The sequence below is a fragment of the Aethina tumida genome, chromosome 1 (assembly GCF_024364675.1).
Source record: "Aethina tumida isolate Nest 87 chromosome 1, icAetTumi1.1, whole genome shotgun sequence".
NCBI lineage: Eukaryota > Metazoa > Arthropoda > Insecta > Coleoptera > Nitidulidae > Aethina > Aethina tumida.
The window spans coordinates 48685896-48704983 of NC_065435.1; the positions used below are offsets into that span (position 1 = coordinate 48685896).

Sequence of the window (19088 nt, forward strand, 5' to 3'; positions counted from 1 at the left end):
TGGTATTATTCTATCATATAGAAGAATACTATGCGGAGCTGGATCGTGTTTATACATTTCAAAATGCAATAAATAACTGAGTCTACAAGATAAACGTTTTCGTCACGGAATTAAAAGAATTGATTTGAAGTTAAACAAGACTTCACCTGTCATTGTTTTATTTTATTTTCAAACTCTACATGTTTCGATCGTTTGCCGTAATCAGAAGCTACGTAAAACTTTGAGAAAAGAACAAGATTAATTTTTAACATAGCCCCTGATGATGCTTAGACCTTTTGCCATTAGCAGGAGCTCCTAATATGGATATTATTGCTGATATGAATGATAAAAATACAAAAGAATTTAATTTTCCTTATACCACAACAATGGTGAATCCATAAGTAGAAGATGTGGGCAGGTAGAACATATATTGGAGTGACTGAAATTTTTCTTCAATATAGGACTAGGAGGAGCTACAGGGTTATGTCTTATCAGGACCAAGTCACAGATTAAGAAAAGAAGACGATTCACCTTTGTCGTAGCATCTGATGATAAACTAAAGTCACCCTACAGTTACAGACCTTTTGTCGTCATCAAGGGCTACGTAAATGTTTAAAAAAGAACAAGATTAACCTTTGTTGTAGCCTTTATTGATGACCCAAAGTCGACACAGGTAGGAATTAAAAGAAACCGTAGTAGAGATCTCCGAACACGATTATCATAAGGATGATAATGGTCCGGATGATAAAATCCACAATTTAAAAGAACCAATTGAAACGATGTATTCCTTCGAGTCACAACAACAATGAATCAGTACCTCCAAGACGTCGACAGGAGGTAACCCATTCCGGATTGACTGGGATTTTTCTCCAATACTGTAGAATACTACGGGGAGCCGGGATCGTGTTTGTACGTCCGCAATAAATAAATAAGTCCGATGGAAGAGCGGAGGCACGGAGGAAAGGGCACCGACTGGAGACTGTGAAGGAAAACGACGGTGAATTGTATGATGACTGAAAACACTTGAATGAAAGCGACCGGGCAGCTGTGATAATACGTCAGGTCATCAGGTGGGTTGAGGGGATCTAGACGGCTTATAGTGGACAGGTCCGTAGCCAGGACAATTTCGTTAACCGTGCATTACGATGATGTGTGTACACACGAGTACGGTAAAATTCATTGTGTTGAGTAAACAATAATTAATAACGTTAATTGTTGGTCTCCAATCTTGCTAATTGCTGAGAATTAAAAATATCAATAATTACCTTGCACTAACTCGCCATACGACAATTACGTTTATGAATATTTAATTAGTTTTGAATTAGTTAATTGTACATTTCTGTAATGGAAGTCCTTCGACGGTCCACCGTAACTATACGTTGCCTTTGTCTTATATAATTGAATTCACACGTGTATTTGTTATTTTGTATAGCAGTCGAGGAAACACACCCACCTTAAGCTCGTACAAAGTCAGGGTTGGCAAAGAAATGACCACTTTTACTTTCTATTTCCTCACAATTTAATAACTATAAACCGGGAGCTTTTAATTAAATTATTTTGTAACCCATAAGCACCCGGAATTGATTGACACTGTGACGTAATCCGGCAAAAAGAAAACGCAAACAAGGGAAAAAACCGGAAAAACGGTCGGAACCCGTTCGACGCGAGCGCGCCGGTAAAGGACGTCGAATTCGGGTGGTAAATGTTTAATTCGCAGCGTTAATTCGACGGAGGGCGAATCGCCGCCGCGGCCCCCGCCGCCCCCCATCTCCGTCGCCGTCGTGTCACTTATTCAGGGCGACAAACCAAGCGCGGTTAATTGAATATTTAAAAGCGTCCCGAGTGCGGTCCTGTGCGGAGGGCGTGTGGCCCGCTCGACGCGCTCGGCTTAAAGCCGAACTGCCGTTCGCCGCAGACGGATCGCGTGCTCGCAGAGTTATCATCGTTTAATTACGCCGCATCCGCTTTAATCTCTTAATAGCCCGTGTGGTTTTTGTCACTTTGTAGCATTTAGTGTTTGCTCGCGTTTCGAATGTCGCGCCGAGGCGCTGGCACGGACCCCTCCTCCCGCCGTCCCTCGCCACCCTCGTCGCCGGGGCGCCACACAGGAACTGCCCTTTTTCCTTCCCGGCAGTGATTCCCCGCCGATGTTACCATCAATGGGATGTATTGTCCCGTTTCCTTCTGTCGACACCGTATCTCCACACAATGGTGTCTGTGATTTTTGGCTTAAACCATCCGGCTAATTAGTTGATTATTGTACCTGACTGTTCAGTCTAAAGTATTGAACACCTTTTTATTTTTGGTTATTGAACATCTGTACCTTCACTGGAAAAATTTCGTACTTTGGTCCATAAACTTCTATTAACTGTCAGATGTTATTTTTAGTTGTTACACATATTTCCAATTTGCCAGTTACGATTTGAAGTCAGTTTTTATATATTTGTTGAAGGAAATTAATCGCTGGATAAATTTAACTCTCAAAACTTTTAATAGTCTGAAGTGAAGTCATTACCTCGAATTTATCAGTACCAGAAAATGTGTAATGTTCCATTTCATTCATAAAATTCGTTGTATTGAAACTAATACCTTCAATTCTTTAAAACTTTTAATAACTATAGAGTAGCTTCTACTAGAAAATCATTTCCAATCAATTTACATTGAACTAGAAAAAAATTTTAATTTCTTTGAAAATGGACCATTTAATTCTTCAGAAATATAATAAATCTTTGTGACATAATGGAAGATTTCTTTTGGAAATCACTGCTAGAAATCCACCCTTTAAATAATTTGTTGTATCAAAGAAAGCTAATCTCTAGATGAATTCAATTCTCCAAACACTATTTTTTCTCTATAACTTTTAATATCTTTAAGGTGACTTCTACTTGGGAATCATTTCCATTCAATTCACATTGGACTAGAACATAATTTTTTGTGATTAAAAATAAGTAATTCATTGCCTTTTAATTCTTCAGAAATAGAATAAACCTTTGTGACATGAAGAAGAAATGTTGGACCAAAGAAAGCTAATCTGTAGATGAATTCAAGTCTAAAAACACTATTTTTTCTTTATAACTTTTAAAATCTATAGGGTGGCTTCTACTTGGGAATCATTTCCATTCAATTCACATTAGAGGATTTTTTGGTGATAAAAAATAGGTAATCTCACTAAAAATTGATCTTTTAATTCTTCAGAAATAAAATAAATTATAAAGAAAGATTTCTTTTAGACATAAATGCTAGAGGTCCAGCCTTCAAATAATTTGTTGCATCAAAGAATGTTAATATTTAGAAGAAATCAATTCTCAAAACCTAGTACTTGAATATTTGAAGAATGCGTTCTCTATTTGTCTTCAGGAAGTGGAACAGGCTTTTTTGATACAAAAAATGTGTAATTTCACTGCAAATTCTTCATCTTCAAATTCATAAAAATCTACTAAATTTTATTATTTATTATTTTTGTTTGATCCACATCTTTCAAGTTTTCATTTTGAAACTATAAATACATTAAGAGTAAGAAGGAATTCAAGCATTTACAAATAAACATTATAAATATGTAAACCTTTGTGATATAATGGAAGATTTCCTTGTAAATCAATTCTAAAGATCCACCCACTCCTAAGTACGTTTTATTATTTGTATCATCGAAAATTCTTCACATCTTAATCAATAAACACTAACCTACCTACAATCTTTTAAATATTGTTTTTCTTTGGGCACATTTTCCATTTGCTATTAATTAATATGACATGAATTTTTCTAATGCAATATTTTCAATAATGTATTTGTATGAGGGAAGATTTTTTGTCAACCAACATCAAACTATTCATTCATGTTTAAAATTGATCACATTGAGGAAATGTAGTGTCCGAACAACTTAACTTTCAAAGTGTTAATTTTGTTTTGAACGCCATTTTTCAATATTTAAACCACAGCTTCTGCAGTGCAATGATTACCGTTTAATTTGTCTTGGACCGGGACGGGAACAGACGGGAACGTGTTACTTATGTTGTTTGCCAGAATCGATATTTATGAAGCTGCAGCGAGTAACGCCGTGGCGCCTCGACGTGCACACAATTTAACCCCCCCGAAACAACTTTTCAGCCGGTGCCGGGCATAAATCAAACGTGCGCCTTTATTTTCGGGAGCACCACACTCAACCTAACACTGGCATCTACATATGCCCGATACACAAAAGGAGCCATCCAGGAATTTGCCGCAACAAATCGACCTTAAATCGCTACCAAGTGATTTATTGCCCGGAATATGCACAGCCTCTTTCATCGCGAGATTAAATTGGTAACATTATTTTCGCCGTTTTCACGGCGAACCTTGTGTGCCGGATTAAAAGTGCTTACGACAACGCCGTGATTAGGTTTTTTTGAAAATGATCCAAAACACTTGTGCGACCTCCAATCGGAGCTTCTGGAAATTTTTACCCATTTGTTTATGTTGGCTCCAAGTCTGACAATCTTGCTTAACTACTTTTCAACAACTTACGCCCACTCCAGTTAAAGTAGCAGAAAAAACAATAATAATTACAGATGAACACATCACTCCATTTGACGAAAATGATAATGAAGGAAAAATAATACGTGAAAACATCAACTACAAAAGAAAAAGATAGAGTAAGCCCCATAAGCTCCATAAGTAACAGTGGTAACTTACTTCAAAAGTCCTGATGTTTTTTAGACGACAAAATTCATTCTTTAATCCGTACCACTATAGTAGAGCAATAAGGTACTGCCAAAGTTTTTAAAGATGTTTAATTTCGTTTTTATTTATGGTAGTAAAACCTGCCATTTTTCATTCATATTTTATAATAATAGAACCTTTCGTTTCGAATTTTCCATCGTTAGACCTTATTACCCAACGGCACCATATTCGCAGCATAAATTAACAACCCTTTGAAAGTGGCCCGTCAAATTTTAAATAATGAAAACGTCAGGATCGCATGCAAAGTAAAAAGCATGAGTTGGCTTTGTGAAAAGTGCGGCTGTGTATGCATTTCATATCGACAAAGGGGCGTATTTTTAATTTTCGCACATCATCATCCGAGACGAGGATCAGTAATTTCCTTTTAGGAAGTCAATTCAATTACAATTACGTCAGCGCAGCAATTTTCCAACGGAATCCGGTTAAAAACGTACCATCACGAACACGTAGGGGCTTTAAAAATAGAAAAAAGTTCATTCGTATCGCGATCATAAAGGCAAGTGTGCGGCATGAAATTAATTGAAAAAGGAGTCCGTGCAAAATCTAATTGTTCTTTAAAATCCACTTACTGTGCCGCGATTTCAGGAATTTAATCTTGTTAAGCCTCCGTACTTTGCGCGGCGCAACTCGACGCAACGCAACGAAAATACATTATTTGTCTTGTGTTCCAAAAACACTCGTACTTTATTTATCGCCCCCCACCTGGGCGCACCACAGTGCAATGCCACGTTAAACGATTCGTAAAAATGATTGACGAAACAATGATCGTGGAGCTCTGTAAAATTGCGTATTATCATTCTTTATTCGTTCGAACTCCTGGCAGGATAAAGTTGGTGGAGCCGTAATTCGTGTCGGGGAGATACCTTTTGGGGGCATCCATTATTCAGTGCCAGTGTATTACCGCTCGGAGGAGCATCGAATATCAGTTTGCGGCCCTTGAGATTATGCATCGGGGCTCTGCCCTATTTGGCATAAAAGTTTGAGCAGACGTTATGAGATTAGTATGTATCATGTTCAATATTTAATATGACCGTCCGGCTCCGCCGTCGGAACACGTCGCAATCGATTTCAATTTCGGTAAATGTACTCGGGGCAAGGTCCAATTTTACATTTTCCATTACCCGTATTGGTTCGCGGTTTCGGCCCCCAATAAAACGGCGTGCACACGTAGGTGGCTCCCGCGGGTTTTAAATTAATTGACGCGCTCTGATCCCGGTGTCGACGACGACGAAAAAATTCCGAATGTGCCACACACGAATGCCGAACGACCGTCGTCGAAATCGTGAATCACCGCGTGAATCGGTGACTCCGGTAACGGGGCAAAACGGCGTTGGATCCCGCCGCTACGACGAGCGGAGGAGCCGGAGAGCGGAATGAAATGCCGTCTTGGCCGGCCGTCGTCGTCGTGGAAGCGGATTGCGGAGTGTCGTGGCCGGAGGTATAAACAAATTTAACCTTGAGATTCCGTGTCGGTGGGCCGCGTTGGGATGGAAGTGGGGGCTGGGGTGACCTAGACCCAGACAGCGGGCCCGCCCGCCCGGCCGAGTGAGGTCGCCACACTCGCACACTCGCGAATTAAAGGGGAAATGTCTCTGCCGTCGCCGCCGCTCTCGCTCCCCCTCTCGCTCACTCTCTCACGCACGCTTGCCTCTCTGTTATTCCCCGATTCTCTCCACATCTGATTCTACACCTATACCTGAGATTTAATCGGTTTTTACACGGGGTATATTTGTTTGCTTACCGAAAATGTTGACGCTCTCGCTAGTAGAAAAATACACTTCGGATTTCACATACAATTTATTAGAATCTCTTATATTTACATGATTTTTATTATTAATACCATGTGAACTACCATTTTGTTAACGTATGTTTAACCAGAAAAGCACGCTTCTCCTGACATTGCCATGCTTGACATCGTCTTCTAATACACATTCTGCTGCAGTCGTTCATTTCCTGTACTTCATTAAAGAGTTTGACCACACATCTTACCATAAAAATTTTGGTAATTCAATCGTGTTTAATATAAGCACCATCCATCATATTTTAATAAATTAAATTTAGACTCGTCACTAAAAACTACTCGTCCCGACTGTTCTGTGGTCAAAATTTAGCACCACTCTCAACCTAACACTGGCATCTACATATGCCCGATACACAAAAGGAGTCATCCAGGAATTTGCCGCAACAAATCGACTTTAAATCGCTACCAAGTGATTTATTGCCCGGAATATGCACAGGCTCTTTCATCGCGAGATTAAATTGGTAACATTATTTTCGCCGTTTTCACGCGAACTCTGTGCCGTATTAAAAGTGCTTACGACAACACCGTGATTAGGTTTTTTTGAAAATAATCCAAAATACTTGTGCAACCTTCAATCGAAGCTTCTGGAAATTTTTACCCATTTGTTTATGTTGGCTCTAAGTCTGGCAATCTTGCTTAACTACTTTTCATCAACTTACCCCCACTCCAGTTAAAGTAGCAGAAAAAACAATAATAATTACATATGAACACAACACTCTATTGAACAAAAATGATAATGAAGAAAAAATAATACGTGAAAACATCAACCACAAAGGAAAAAGATAGAGTAAGCTCCATAAGTAACAGTGGTAACATACTTCAAAAGTCCATGTTTATTAGACGACAAAATTCATTCTTTAATCCGTACTACCATAGTAGGGCAATAAGGTACTGCCAAAGTTTTTAAAAATGTTTAATTTCGTTTTTATTTATGGTAGTAAACCCTGCCATATTTCATTCATATTTTATAATAATAGAACCTTTCGTTTCGAATTGTCCACCGTTAGACTTTATTACCCAACGGCACCATATTCGCAGCATAAATTAACAACCCTTTAAAAGTGGCCAGTCACTAAAAACTACTCGTCCCGACTGTTCTGTGGTCAAAATTTAGCTTTCATGTTTTCTTCTAAGTCTGTGGTTGAACGGACCCCTATCTACTAAGAACCATCTTCTCAAAGTTCTTGAACTAATTTCAGCAAGTTCCATTTACTGCAGGGCTTTAAGTAAAAAGTTGCCATAATTTTGTCCATTGAAAAATAAAAAATACGCAAATTTTTAAAGAAAATATTAAATTAACCTTTTGCATGTAGATACAATAATAACAGAAAAAACAATAAACATTATAGGTACTGGCATCCAATTCAAGTAGTACTGCTCATATTTTTTATATATTTTAATAAGTTGCTATAATTATGGCCACTACTGTATATGTAATGTATTTAAATATGTTATACCGTACTACTATAGTAGGATAATAAGGTCTACTAGAAAGGATTTAAAGACGTAAATTTGTTTTTATTTATGGTCTTTTACAATAATTATACTTTACTTGAATACTTACCTCTCTCTTATTCCCCGATTCTCCACATCTGATTCTACAACTTTACCTTAAATTTAATCGGTTTTTACTCGAGTATGTTTGTTAGCTTAATGAAACTGAACTGAACGTAAACACTCACACACAATTACAAAACTACAGTTAAAGTTTCACGTACAATTTATTAAAATTTCAAATGTTTAAATTCTGATTATTGACAAACTACAATTTTGATAATGTATATACGGCCGGAAAATACCCCTCTCAAATGAGCACGCGTCTTCTGAAACTTCCATGTTTGACATTCTTTGCTGATAAACGATTCTACTGTAGTTGTTCTTCTAATTTGTTCATTTCCTGTATTTCAATAAATAGTTCCACCACACATGCGACCATAAAAATTCTGGTAATGCAACCGACGGTTCTTAAAATCAGGCATATCCAGGGAAATATGTTGAATCCTTCAATGTCCTGGATGGCCATACCGATCTTTACTAAGTAATCATAGTCGATGTAGTATAAGTTATATACCATGAAAGCCAACCATGGTAGTGCCATCAGTCGAGTTTTTCTGATGATGGCACGAATCAGGCACAAACAACACACCAACATCACAATCAAATCGACAAATTTGAGTGTCACAGTTACTTTACCAGGATTTTGGGCGTAATCGGTCTGGGTGACGTCAAACAGAGTGCCTATGGTCCACAAGAACACCATGTGCAATATCGATGTGCGATTCTCCACGAATCCGTAGAAGCTGGTGCATTTTTTGACCAGGAAGTCACTCAATTGGGCAGTTACTGCTGTTAGGGTGCCCATTTTCGGGAGTATTTTAACCGGGAAAAATTTTACTTCGTTCGCATTTAATACATTTACATATTTGTGACGGTCACTATGGTAATATTGAAGTATAAAAAAACAAAATAATTTTAACGTAGATCAAATTTCATGGCACACTAACGCTGCGTAATTAGATTGCCTGAAAAAAGGACTGTTAGTAACGAAAAGCGCAGTGATATTTCCAGCAAATACGTACGTTTTTAGAAGGATATTCAAAATAAACGTACATTATCACTGGTGTTGCATACTTCCCCGAGTATCTGCAGCATATACCATATCATAAAAACACCTGTGGCACAGCTAATGATTCTCACCATCAGACACACGAACGCTAAAATATTTAATCCGTGTATTGCTTTCGCCAGTCTTATCACATAAATGAAATTCTTCAAATGCATATATATCCCGATACACGACAGTCCCAGTAAGATCATTGTGTCGTCATTCCTGAGCTTGGACAGGTACATGAGTATGCAAATACATGTCAGGACTGACACATCCGAAATGTTCAGCGACAGCGTTATCTGGGTGTTGGAGATGAACTCGTCGAAGATTGTGGCCAAGAAACTGATCCCGAGGATGATGGAGGGAGCTCTTAAAAATCTTAATGCTGCCCAACATCCTTTTCTCAAATAATTCGTGGGCTGTGCTATGGAGAACATTTTTAGGGCTACGGGAATTTATATGTCAAAGATTATTGGTAAGACAGTTGTGACAGTGTGCCAGATAGTACTTTGGACATGTTTATACAGGGTGTAAATAAAAACTTTAAGGTGATGGTTAGATAGAGGATTAAGAAGAGAACAAACAGAGTTGAAGTTTCTGATACATTTATTCTGATTCGGATGCTGTAAATTACTAAATTACTTTATTAATATAGAAAAGAATTGATAAAATATCGACAATATTGGAAGAATCAAGCTGATGCTGGGCTAATAGAATGGGACATAAGATTGGAATGCCGTTTAGGAGAAGGGTAACCGGTACATGTCAAGACTGCATTCTCATTGTTGAAAACATTTGTATGCAGATTTCAGGATAAAGAATTCAATTCATGAATGATTAAAAAAAATACTGAACCGATCCCATTGAAAGAACCACAATGGCTGGTGATTCAAAGAGAAAAAAACCGGAGTTAACACCGCAAAAAAGCCATCTCATATATGTGTGATTTTGTTTGTCAGCAAAACAAGTACGTTCCGTGTTCTGGTGCTTGTTTCGCCGTCAATCAATAAATGGTGTAAATCCACCAGAATGATTGGGAAAAGAATCCGGTAATAAGCGGCAACAAACACCTTCGGGGCGACAGTCGAAGAGTGATGGGGCGAACGTGCACATAACGGACGTGAGAAAAACGGAACGTCGAAGTCGCCGGATTGTGTAAACGGCTCCTTTCGTTTTCGTCGTTTCGTACCAGCCCAAAACAACTTCCTGTTACCCCACACTTTGAACTGACCTAACAGACCAAAGACCAAAGAAAAAACACTAGTTGAGCTGCAATTAATTTGATGCTTTTATGGTTGGTGTTCTTTTAATTAATTACGTTTCGTCGAATCGTCCGCTTTCGTGGACGTCGAGCATAAATTAGCGTGTACGACAAGAAAACGTGGAGATAGACATCGGCGTGTCCAGAGTTTTTACTTAAAAAAAACGAATAGAAACCAGAAACGCGACGGACGTGTTTCGGCGGACCGAACACGGGCAATTTGTGCGTTAAAAATGTCGAAATTGTTGGAAACGGACGGCCTATAACGGAGCCATGCTTATCCGGGGTCAATGTGTCATGAGAAAATACAGAAGACCGACGGACCAGTTGAGGGTTGTTATCCGCGTTTCGCCTGAGAACTGACAAAATTACTCTTACCTATGTAATTAACTTGTTTAATGAATGCCGGACAATATTTCTAAAAATAACTTTCTGGAACTAGACTGGATTAGAATTTTAATTGATTTATTATTCTTAATAGTACCGTAAAAGATAATTTACGTTTTTGGTTCATGATTTATTTGAATGTATTACTAAAATTCGTACACATTTGGTTACTTAGTCGTTGAGACAACGAATGCATTGAAGATGAACATCGTCAAGGTCATGAAGCCTGTACATATGAAGAAATTAAGTAATCTTAGTGTACATGTCCGGAAATAAGTCAATAATTAAACTTCAATGAATCAGTCAATATAAAGAGGCTTCAAGCAATGAACTTCATCAAAAAGTTTGAAAAATTGGTTTCACATAAATTAACTGAAGTAGAAGAACATCATGAAGGACGTCCTGAAGCCAGTAACTATGAAAAAATTAATGGTGAAGCATGTCTGAAAATAAGCCAGTCGTTAAACTCACATGAATCAATCGTTAGAATGTGGCCTTCATCAACAACAAAAAGCTGGAAAAATTGATTTCACAAAATTAGGTGTTTAACAATTGCCAATTCTCTCTTTGCATGCAACACAAATTAGCTTTTTTTGACCATGCAACGCAAACTGGGTTGATTACGACAATTCTCGCCAGTCTGGACAGTGGGTTGAAACTGGTAAACCTCGTGCAAGTACCAAGGAAGACTTTCCAACTCTATACCACCAAGAAGCAAAACAATCAGTACAACTATTTCCTTCATGTAAATTGAATAAGTTCATGAGAACTCAAATGATTTTCCGCTACATCCATCCAGCTCATATATACAAGGGTTATTAGTTATTTTTGTCATTGTCCATTTTTTACATAAGAAACTATTTTATCCTAAAGAGGAGGTCAAAACAGAGGTTAATACTTTACAAGAACCCAGAATGTTTTTCTCTCAACATTAATGTAGTTGTAGAACGTTTGGCAAAAAATATTGATTCTAATTGTGATTAATTTGTTGAATAAAAGTTATATTGAAGGAAATTATGTTTTTTAAAGGTAAACGATAAAAACCCCAATTACCTTTTCCGGTACTTAATATGTGTTTACTCAATATTTAAAGAAAATTAATATCGTCACGTTATAAATAATTATTAGCATAAAAAAATATATGAACGGGTTCAGAGTTGTTGGTGGTAGGCCATTAATTTAAATCCGTGACGGAGGGGTAGATTTTTACGCGTGAAAACAGGAAATTAATGTAAAAACTTGTGCACGTTGCGCAGAAAGCTTTAATTATTAATTTGCACGAAATGTACCAAGTTGGCATACATTCCACTTACAATTTCCGTGTCAGACACAAATCACGTTGTGATTAGTCAGTTTTATATTTTCGAGACAGAATGATTATTAGTTTACCGTGAATCATGGCAATATTAAAAATTACCATAACCATTATTTATGGCGCGGGCGAAACGCCGCCATTTGTACCTGCTATGCACACATAATTCATTTTGCAAGTTGCGTGGCGGTTTTATATCAACGAAGAATAATAGATGTTTCGACTATTTATCTATTAATGTCCGCTATTAATTTTCCTATTAATTACACTTTTATTTAGATTAAAACGGTATCACGTAATTTATACAGACTTGCAATAACGGATGTGCAAATATATTTCACTTTAGAGTGCAATTTGCATTGTGCTAAGTCGTTTCATATATCAACTTTAAATATTACCACTTATAATAGTTGCACTAAAGTTCTTGCCAACCATTGTTGGTTTTAAATTTTAATTTTAATTATATTTCATCTAAAAATTTGAAATTTATACAGTTTTAAAGTAATAATACGCAATAAATACAAAAATTAAGTTTGCTGCACTATGTAGTAATTAATGTGTTACTCCAGGGCTATCAAATATTCTTCATAAGTAACATTGATCATATGATTTGCCAGATAATAAATAAATTAAAAAGTAATGTTTTTATTTTATAATGTTCTTTTATTGTTGGAGGTGAAGTTATTAAAACATTTGTATAAATAATGGCAATGTGTGTACTAAAAATAATATTTAAATGTGTTTATGTTGTAAGTGTATTTAAAATTCCTAGTTTACTTATTACATTATATTTTTACAGGTTTCCATCTGAGCGGAATTGTCACTGCTCCTCGGTCCTCATCACCCTCGACATTACCCTGCGGTGCCCCGCCTGAACCTCCTCAAAAATTCAAAGTGTCAGTGAGCTTTGATAGGTGCGTATACTCAGGTGTACAATTTTTGTTTGTGTGTGACACAAGATAGGTCGGTAATCTTACCGATTATTTACAATTTGCCATTAAGGTTTGCCGTGGCAGAATTCTATTTGTAAAGTCCCGGGAAGTCATAAATTTCCGGTAAAATCTCGCCCCGATCCCATCTCACAGATAAAAGTTAAATTGTATATTGTGAGAGGACTTTGCTTTATGGGCCCCTAAATTTTTAAGAAATCCACAATATCGCCGTGATGACCGGAACACTTTTCCGGACGTATTTTCTATTAATATTTTTCACGAAGAACTCTCCTTCGGTTACATTTTAATAAGTCAGTGCCCCTTTTCAGACTTCAAATTTATTTAAATATCATGCTAAGCTGTTTCACACTTTTCAATCACGTCGGGGATTAAAGATTTACTTCGGAATATGTTTACACACCGAACATACATATTTAAACGGTGTGCCGTTTGAAATTGTCGGCCGTCCTAAGTAAATACCGACTGCATGTAAATGTCAAAGCCAGAATATCCGTATGCCATTGGATAAACTTTTATTAAAACGACAGAAATGCTCTCCGCGATGGGGAAAAAGTTTCGCATTAAAAACTAACGTTATCTTTTTCTTATTCTAGGTGTAAAATTACGTCTGTGACGTGCAGTTGTGACGCGAAAGACATTTTTTGGTGTCAACATGTGGTGGCCCTTTCCCTTTATCGAATTAGGAACGCAGAAAGTGTTCGATTACGGGTTCCTATATCCGGTGAGTATATGTGTAATATTGTTTACGTCATTTAACTCGCTCAATTTGTTAATGTGCGCATTTTTATAAGGTTGCGGTGCAACGTGCAACATCAATAAACCTTAAACGAAGGTGAAAGTTCGAAATAAAACAATGTCTCGAACGGCGTCACCTCCGAAAAAACGTCCCCGAGAACAATTTTTCAACAATCACACCTTTCCGCGGTTGAACCGGAGCCAAGTCGCCGCCCTGCCGATTTAACGATTTCGTATAACCAGCACTTTTTTCAAACGGCCTAACTACAAACCCGATTCGCCCAAAAAAAAACTATAAACTCCGTCGTAAAATGAAATTATACTGCCGACAAGGCGGATACCCCAACTTTTCCTATCGATCCCTTCCCAATAATTTAATCTTGCGGACGGCGCTTGGCATCTCTTACGGTACATCCGCTTTAAAGCGAATTAAAGTCGCCCGATTTCGTTTTCGTTTGGTCCCCGGTTGTCATGTTTTTAACACACGGATTCTCAAATATTTATAAAATACACACACGCGTTTAACATTTGTAAATCAATTTTCATTAATTTTTTTTTCTTTCTTAATTTCACCGTTTAAAATTTCTAATTAGAAACGAAATGGGTATTTATAAATTCAATGTTTTCCCATCGTAATTTATTTTTGCTGTCACGCGGTGACCTGATTTAAAAGTCAAATTAATAATAATCTGTAAATTAAAACAAGAAGTCGCGTAACAATATATTCCGTTATCGATTAGAGATGGCGCTGTCGTCTCTAAAATAAGCGTGGTAGTTCGTTTGTATAAGTTTGTAGTTCGTTTGTATAGATTTTTAAAACTGAACATTAAAGAGTAAAATTCAGTTTTATAATAATTATGACTTAATTTTTTTTTGGATCTTTTTATAACATTGGTAAAATCTTTCATTTATTTTTTTAAAAAGTGACTAATTTTTCGATTTTTTGTACTTATATGTATGTATACGAAACTAAATGAGAAACAATTTTTTATATGTTTGTATTTATTATCAAAAAACTCCTCTGAATCCTTATAAATTGTGTAAGTTTCAAAATTTTCAGAAATGTCCATAAAAAATCTAGTTTTTCAAAAAATATCCAATTTTACCTTTTGGAATTTAAACTAAAAGTCTACATAGAAGATTATTCCTTTTTAAACCATCTTATTTAATTTGCAAAATGCGTATTTTTTATCCCAATTTACTTTTTTGTGAAAAAGGTAGTCACCAATTTCATTCACATAATCTTTTGAAGAATTCACCAAACAACTAATTATTTGGAAGACCAAGTTTCATATCTTTTCTAGGTTAGAAGCAGAAGAATAAATCTGGCTCAAGTACAGCATAATCTGAATACGAATGTACAGAAAGTTGAAGCAGAAATTAATGTTCTTTTTTGGATAATCCACCTCGAGCAACTGCTTTAACTGTATCATTCAGTTCATCATCAAATACAATTAGTTTCTTACGCATGGTCTCTTCCCATGCTAAAGACACTCCTTTTCGTTCAAAATATCTTTTTATGGATAAGGTTGGGTTGACACGAAATTGAGTTTTCACAATAGTCATTTTTGGGCCAATGAAATCTCAATGATTTATTGTAATATGTATATTAGAATAGTTTTTCATAAAATCTTTGGATGTGTATTCTAAATGTTTCCTGTTGTAACTAATCAAATTAACCAATACTGCCTTCTTAAGCTTCCTGCAAAACACAATGGGTGAACTTTTAGATTTCTGTTAAAGAGCATATAAATGAAACACTTCCATATAGAGGAATACGTCTTATTTATACCCTTGGTTTTTATATTTAAGCAACATTAGTCCATGGGATTCCTGTAAATAGTCTCGAGAAGCTGCCGCTATAAATTAATCAAAAATACCAAGAAATCCCAGCGCATATGAGAATTCGAAAATCCTTTGTACTAAGATATTTAATAAACTAAATATTAAATTCCTAAATATTTTACACTCCATAAAATCTTACTTAAACTTCTTAAAATCTATTGCTCCTTTGAATTTTGTATGGACTGTAAAAAATTTCATTACTACATCGATCTATTATCAAAATACAAGCAAGTTTCCTTGCTACATAACCACGGCAATTGTCGATATTGGCGAACCTAACAAACGTACACTTTCAGAAACACTGTTGCAAATGGACCGACAACAGTTGCAGAAGTTCGTCCAGTACCTGATCTCCGAGCACCACACCGAGGTGCTGCCAACTGCCCAAAAGCTGGCGGACGAAATTTTGCAGCAGCGCTCGGAAATTAACCAGATACCGGGGGCGCCGGATCCCACGGCCGGCGCCTCTGCAGACGACGAACACACGTGGCACTTAGACGAAGAGCAGGTCTGCGAACAGGTTAAATACTACCTGTCGCAGGGCGCCTACTACAACGCCAACAAACAGCTCAACTCCCTGTTTTCAAAAGTACGTGCACAACTTGATCGTAGCAAACAATATTATTACAATCACGTTCGTTTTTTTAGGTAAGGGAAATGCTCCGGGCGCAGGACTCCAACGGTGCACGCATCCTCACTTTGATCACGGAACAGTTCCTGTCCGATCCCAGGCTGCAGATGTGGCGCAATCAAGGCACACCGATGACCGATAAGTGCAGGCAGTTGTGGGATCAATTGGGATCGTTGTGGGTGTGCATCGTCCTCAACCCGAACTGCACACAGCACGAGAAGCAGCAGTGGAAAGTGTTGTTGGAGAAGTGGGCCGTCATTGACGTTTGCCCACCGGAGGATCCCGACTACAGGCTACAGCAGGCTGGTTCCCAAAGAGATTCGGTAAGATGTGATTTATACCATAGTAGGTGATACTCAAAATTGACGGTTTGCTTTGTTTTTAGTACTCCAATAGAGATAGGGATAGGGATAGGCACTATCATGATCGAGACAGAGGAGACAGATATGCGGACAGGGAAAGGGACAGACGGGATCGACGAGATCGCGACAGAGAGAGAGAAAGAGACAGAAATCGAGCAGTATATGACACCTCAGACAGTTCGGAAGATGATGATGATGACAACGATTCGAGTTCGTATAGCCCGAGAAGTAGTAAAAGATTAAGATTATCAGGGAGTAGTTCTAAGTCAAGCACACCTGCGTTACCACGATCTATATTTCATAGGTAAGTTGAAAATATTAACAAATATAATGGGCTTATGCTAATAATTTTTTTGCAATTCAAGGGCATTGGATGCAGTTGGTATGTCATGGGACAATATGCATCTAAAGAATATTTTATCCAGCGACACGTATTGCTCCCATGTACCCGACACTTCCAGTTCTGGTAGCTTTAATCCTCAAGGACAGCCCCTTTGGCATGGTAAGAGCATCCCTCATTCGTTGAATATGTGAGACTTAACTTCAACTTTACAGAACCGATACCCTTGTGCGCGGCACGAGTGGATTCACTTCGCTCGCACGGTCATATGGAGGCTGCGCTGCGGCTCGCCGTGTCCGTAGTGCGCACCATGAAGCAACAGCAGCTGGTTGCGCAGCGGAAGTGGCACGAGAGCCAGCAGCAACAGAACGCCGCCGCTAGTACGAGTGGTAGTAAACCAGGCGCGTCGTCGCAGGCTTCGTGCAAAGTGACTGCTTGCACATCCCGCTGTAACGGCCAATGCAACGCCAGCAGTGGCTCCGGTTCGTCGTCGTCCTCATCGTCATCGGTGAATGCACCCGTTAACTATGACGGGTGGGTGGGGCATCCGCTCGATCCTGTGGGATGCCTGTTTGATACATTGGCAGACGCTTCAGTTGTCCCTGATGATCAGCGGCCTCGAACACCCAGTTATTTAGGTAATATTCAATAATAATGAATTTTAAAAATGAAGTCTTAATAAATTTGGCCTCTTCTTTCACAGATATTGTGGGCATGGAAGATCAGCATAGCAATATCAGACCTCGTTATCAACATGTACCCGTTGTAGGCTCTAGGGATAGGTCGGAAACATATCTTACGCTAGCGTTCGAAGTAGCACTCATAGGTTTAGGACAACAAAGAATAATGCCAGTTGGACTGTACGCCCAGGTAATTCATTATTATTTATTTATTTTCATATTTCTTACTAATACATTTGTATTTCACCAGGAAAAAGCTTGTAAACAGGAAGACCGTCTGATCTCCAAACTGCAGGACATCGAGTTGGACAACAGCCTGGTCGCTGTGTTACGAAGACAATCTATTATCCTGCTCGAGGGAGGCCCGACTAGCGGGTTCGGCATCGGCATCCATCCCGAGAGCATACCAATGCACACATTCGCCCGGTTTCTGTTCCTTTCGCTTCTGAATTACTACCCGGACTTGGCTTACGAGGTGGGACTGCGCGCAATGAGGCTGCCATTGTTGGAAGAGCACGAGGATTCAGACGATCCTCTGGGCGGTAATGCCAGTAGCTCGCTGATGATGGGCCGTAATCCGCGCTGGTTCACGCTCGGACACATCGAGACGCAGCAGTGTGCGCTCAGTTCGACGATGTTAAGCGCCGCCAAAGGTTGGTATTCGAAATACCTGATTACTTGATAAGATTTTGACAATGTCTTTTGATTACAGGTGAGGTAATGAGGCTGCGTACCGTGTTGGAATCATCACAGAGGCATATCCATAGTTCTTCCCATTTATTTAAACTCGCTCAAGACGCGTTTCGATTCGCCACTCCCGAAACCGGTCCGCGGCATCCGACACTACTCAGTGTAGCATTCGAATTAGGTCTTCAGGTAATGCGGATGACGTTGTCTTCGTTGAATTGGCGGAGGCGAGAAATGGTCCGGTGGTTAGTGACGTGTGCCACTGAAGTGGGCGTTGACGCTTTGATGTCGATCATGCAAAACTGGTATCAGTTTTTCACGGCGACAGAAGCTACCGGTCCCGTGGCAACCACCATCATGTCGCACAGCACTATCATGCGTCTTAATCTGAGCTTCACGCAGCAAGAGGAGTTATCGAGCTGCGCGAGAACTCTAGCTTTACAATGTGCCACTAAGGTACGTATAAAATTAATCATAATTTTCTAAAATAGTAACTAACTCATTGTGCTTATACTTACCAGGACCCTCCAAATTGTGCCTTGAATGCCCTGACGCTCTGTGAAAACGAGGCGTTAGCCTTCGAAACGGCTTATCAAATAGTCGTTGATGCTGCCTCCCATATTATGACATCGTCACAACTCTTTACCATTGCCCGATACATGGAGCACCGCGGTTACCCCACAAGGGCTTACAAACTGGCCATGTTGGCCATGAAAAATGTCCATTTAGCCTACAATCAGGTTGGTATCCAATTAGCAATACCGCAAGTCGACAAATGCGACACACAACGG

The 19088-nt window shown here is 38.5% G+C and overlaps 2 protein-coding genes across 2 annotated transcripts in view; one reads left to right on the plus strand and one right to left on the minus strand.

Annotated features, from left to right (window-relative positions):
• Positions 1-19088, plus strand: part of LOC109596550 (zinc finger SWIM domain-containing protein 5) — an 87813-nt gene that overhangs the window by 65795 nt on the left and 2930 nt on the right. The window contains exons 3-13 of the mRNA XM_049969430.1: positions 12864-12978; positions 13611-13738; positions 15894-16186; positions 16246-16551; positions 16614-16894; positions 16956-17092; positions 17146-17568; positions 17634-17800; positions 17861-18263; positions 18323-18753; positions 18819-19037. Of these exons, the coding sequence (XP_049825387.1) occupies positions 12864-12978; positions 13611-13738; positions 15894-16186; positions 16246-16551; positions 16614-16894; positions 16956-17092; positions 17146-17568; positions 17634-17800; positions 17861-18263; positions 18323-18753; positions 18819-19037 (2903 nt within the window). The remainder of the gene's footprint in view (positions 1-12863; positions 12979-13610; positions 13739-15893; positions 16187-16245; positions 16552-16613; positions 16895-16955; positions 17093-17145; positions 17569-17633; positions 17801-17860; positions 18264-18322; positions 18754-18818; positions 19038-19088) is intronic.
• LOC109596560 (uncharacterized) lies at positions 8199-9560 on the minus strand. Its single transcript, XM_020012125.2, has 2 exons — positions 9076-9560; positions 8199-9018 (listed from the first exon to the last, which is right to left on the minus strand). The coding sequence occupies exon 2, from the start codon at positions 8856-8858 to the stop codon at positions 8361-8363; it is 498 nt and encodes a 165-aa protein (XP_019867684.1). The 5' UTR covers positions 8859-9018; positions 9076-9560; the 3' UTR covers positions 8199-8360.

Bases quoted from the DNA above. Each gene is read 5' to 3' on its own strand.
- LOC109596560 (XM_020012125.2), bottom strand. From the start codon at position 8,858: ATGGGCACCCTAACAGCAGTAACTGCCCAATTGAGTGACTTCCTGGTC.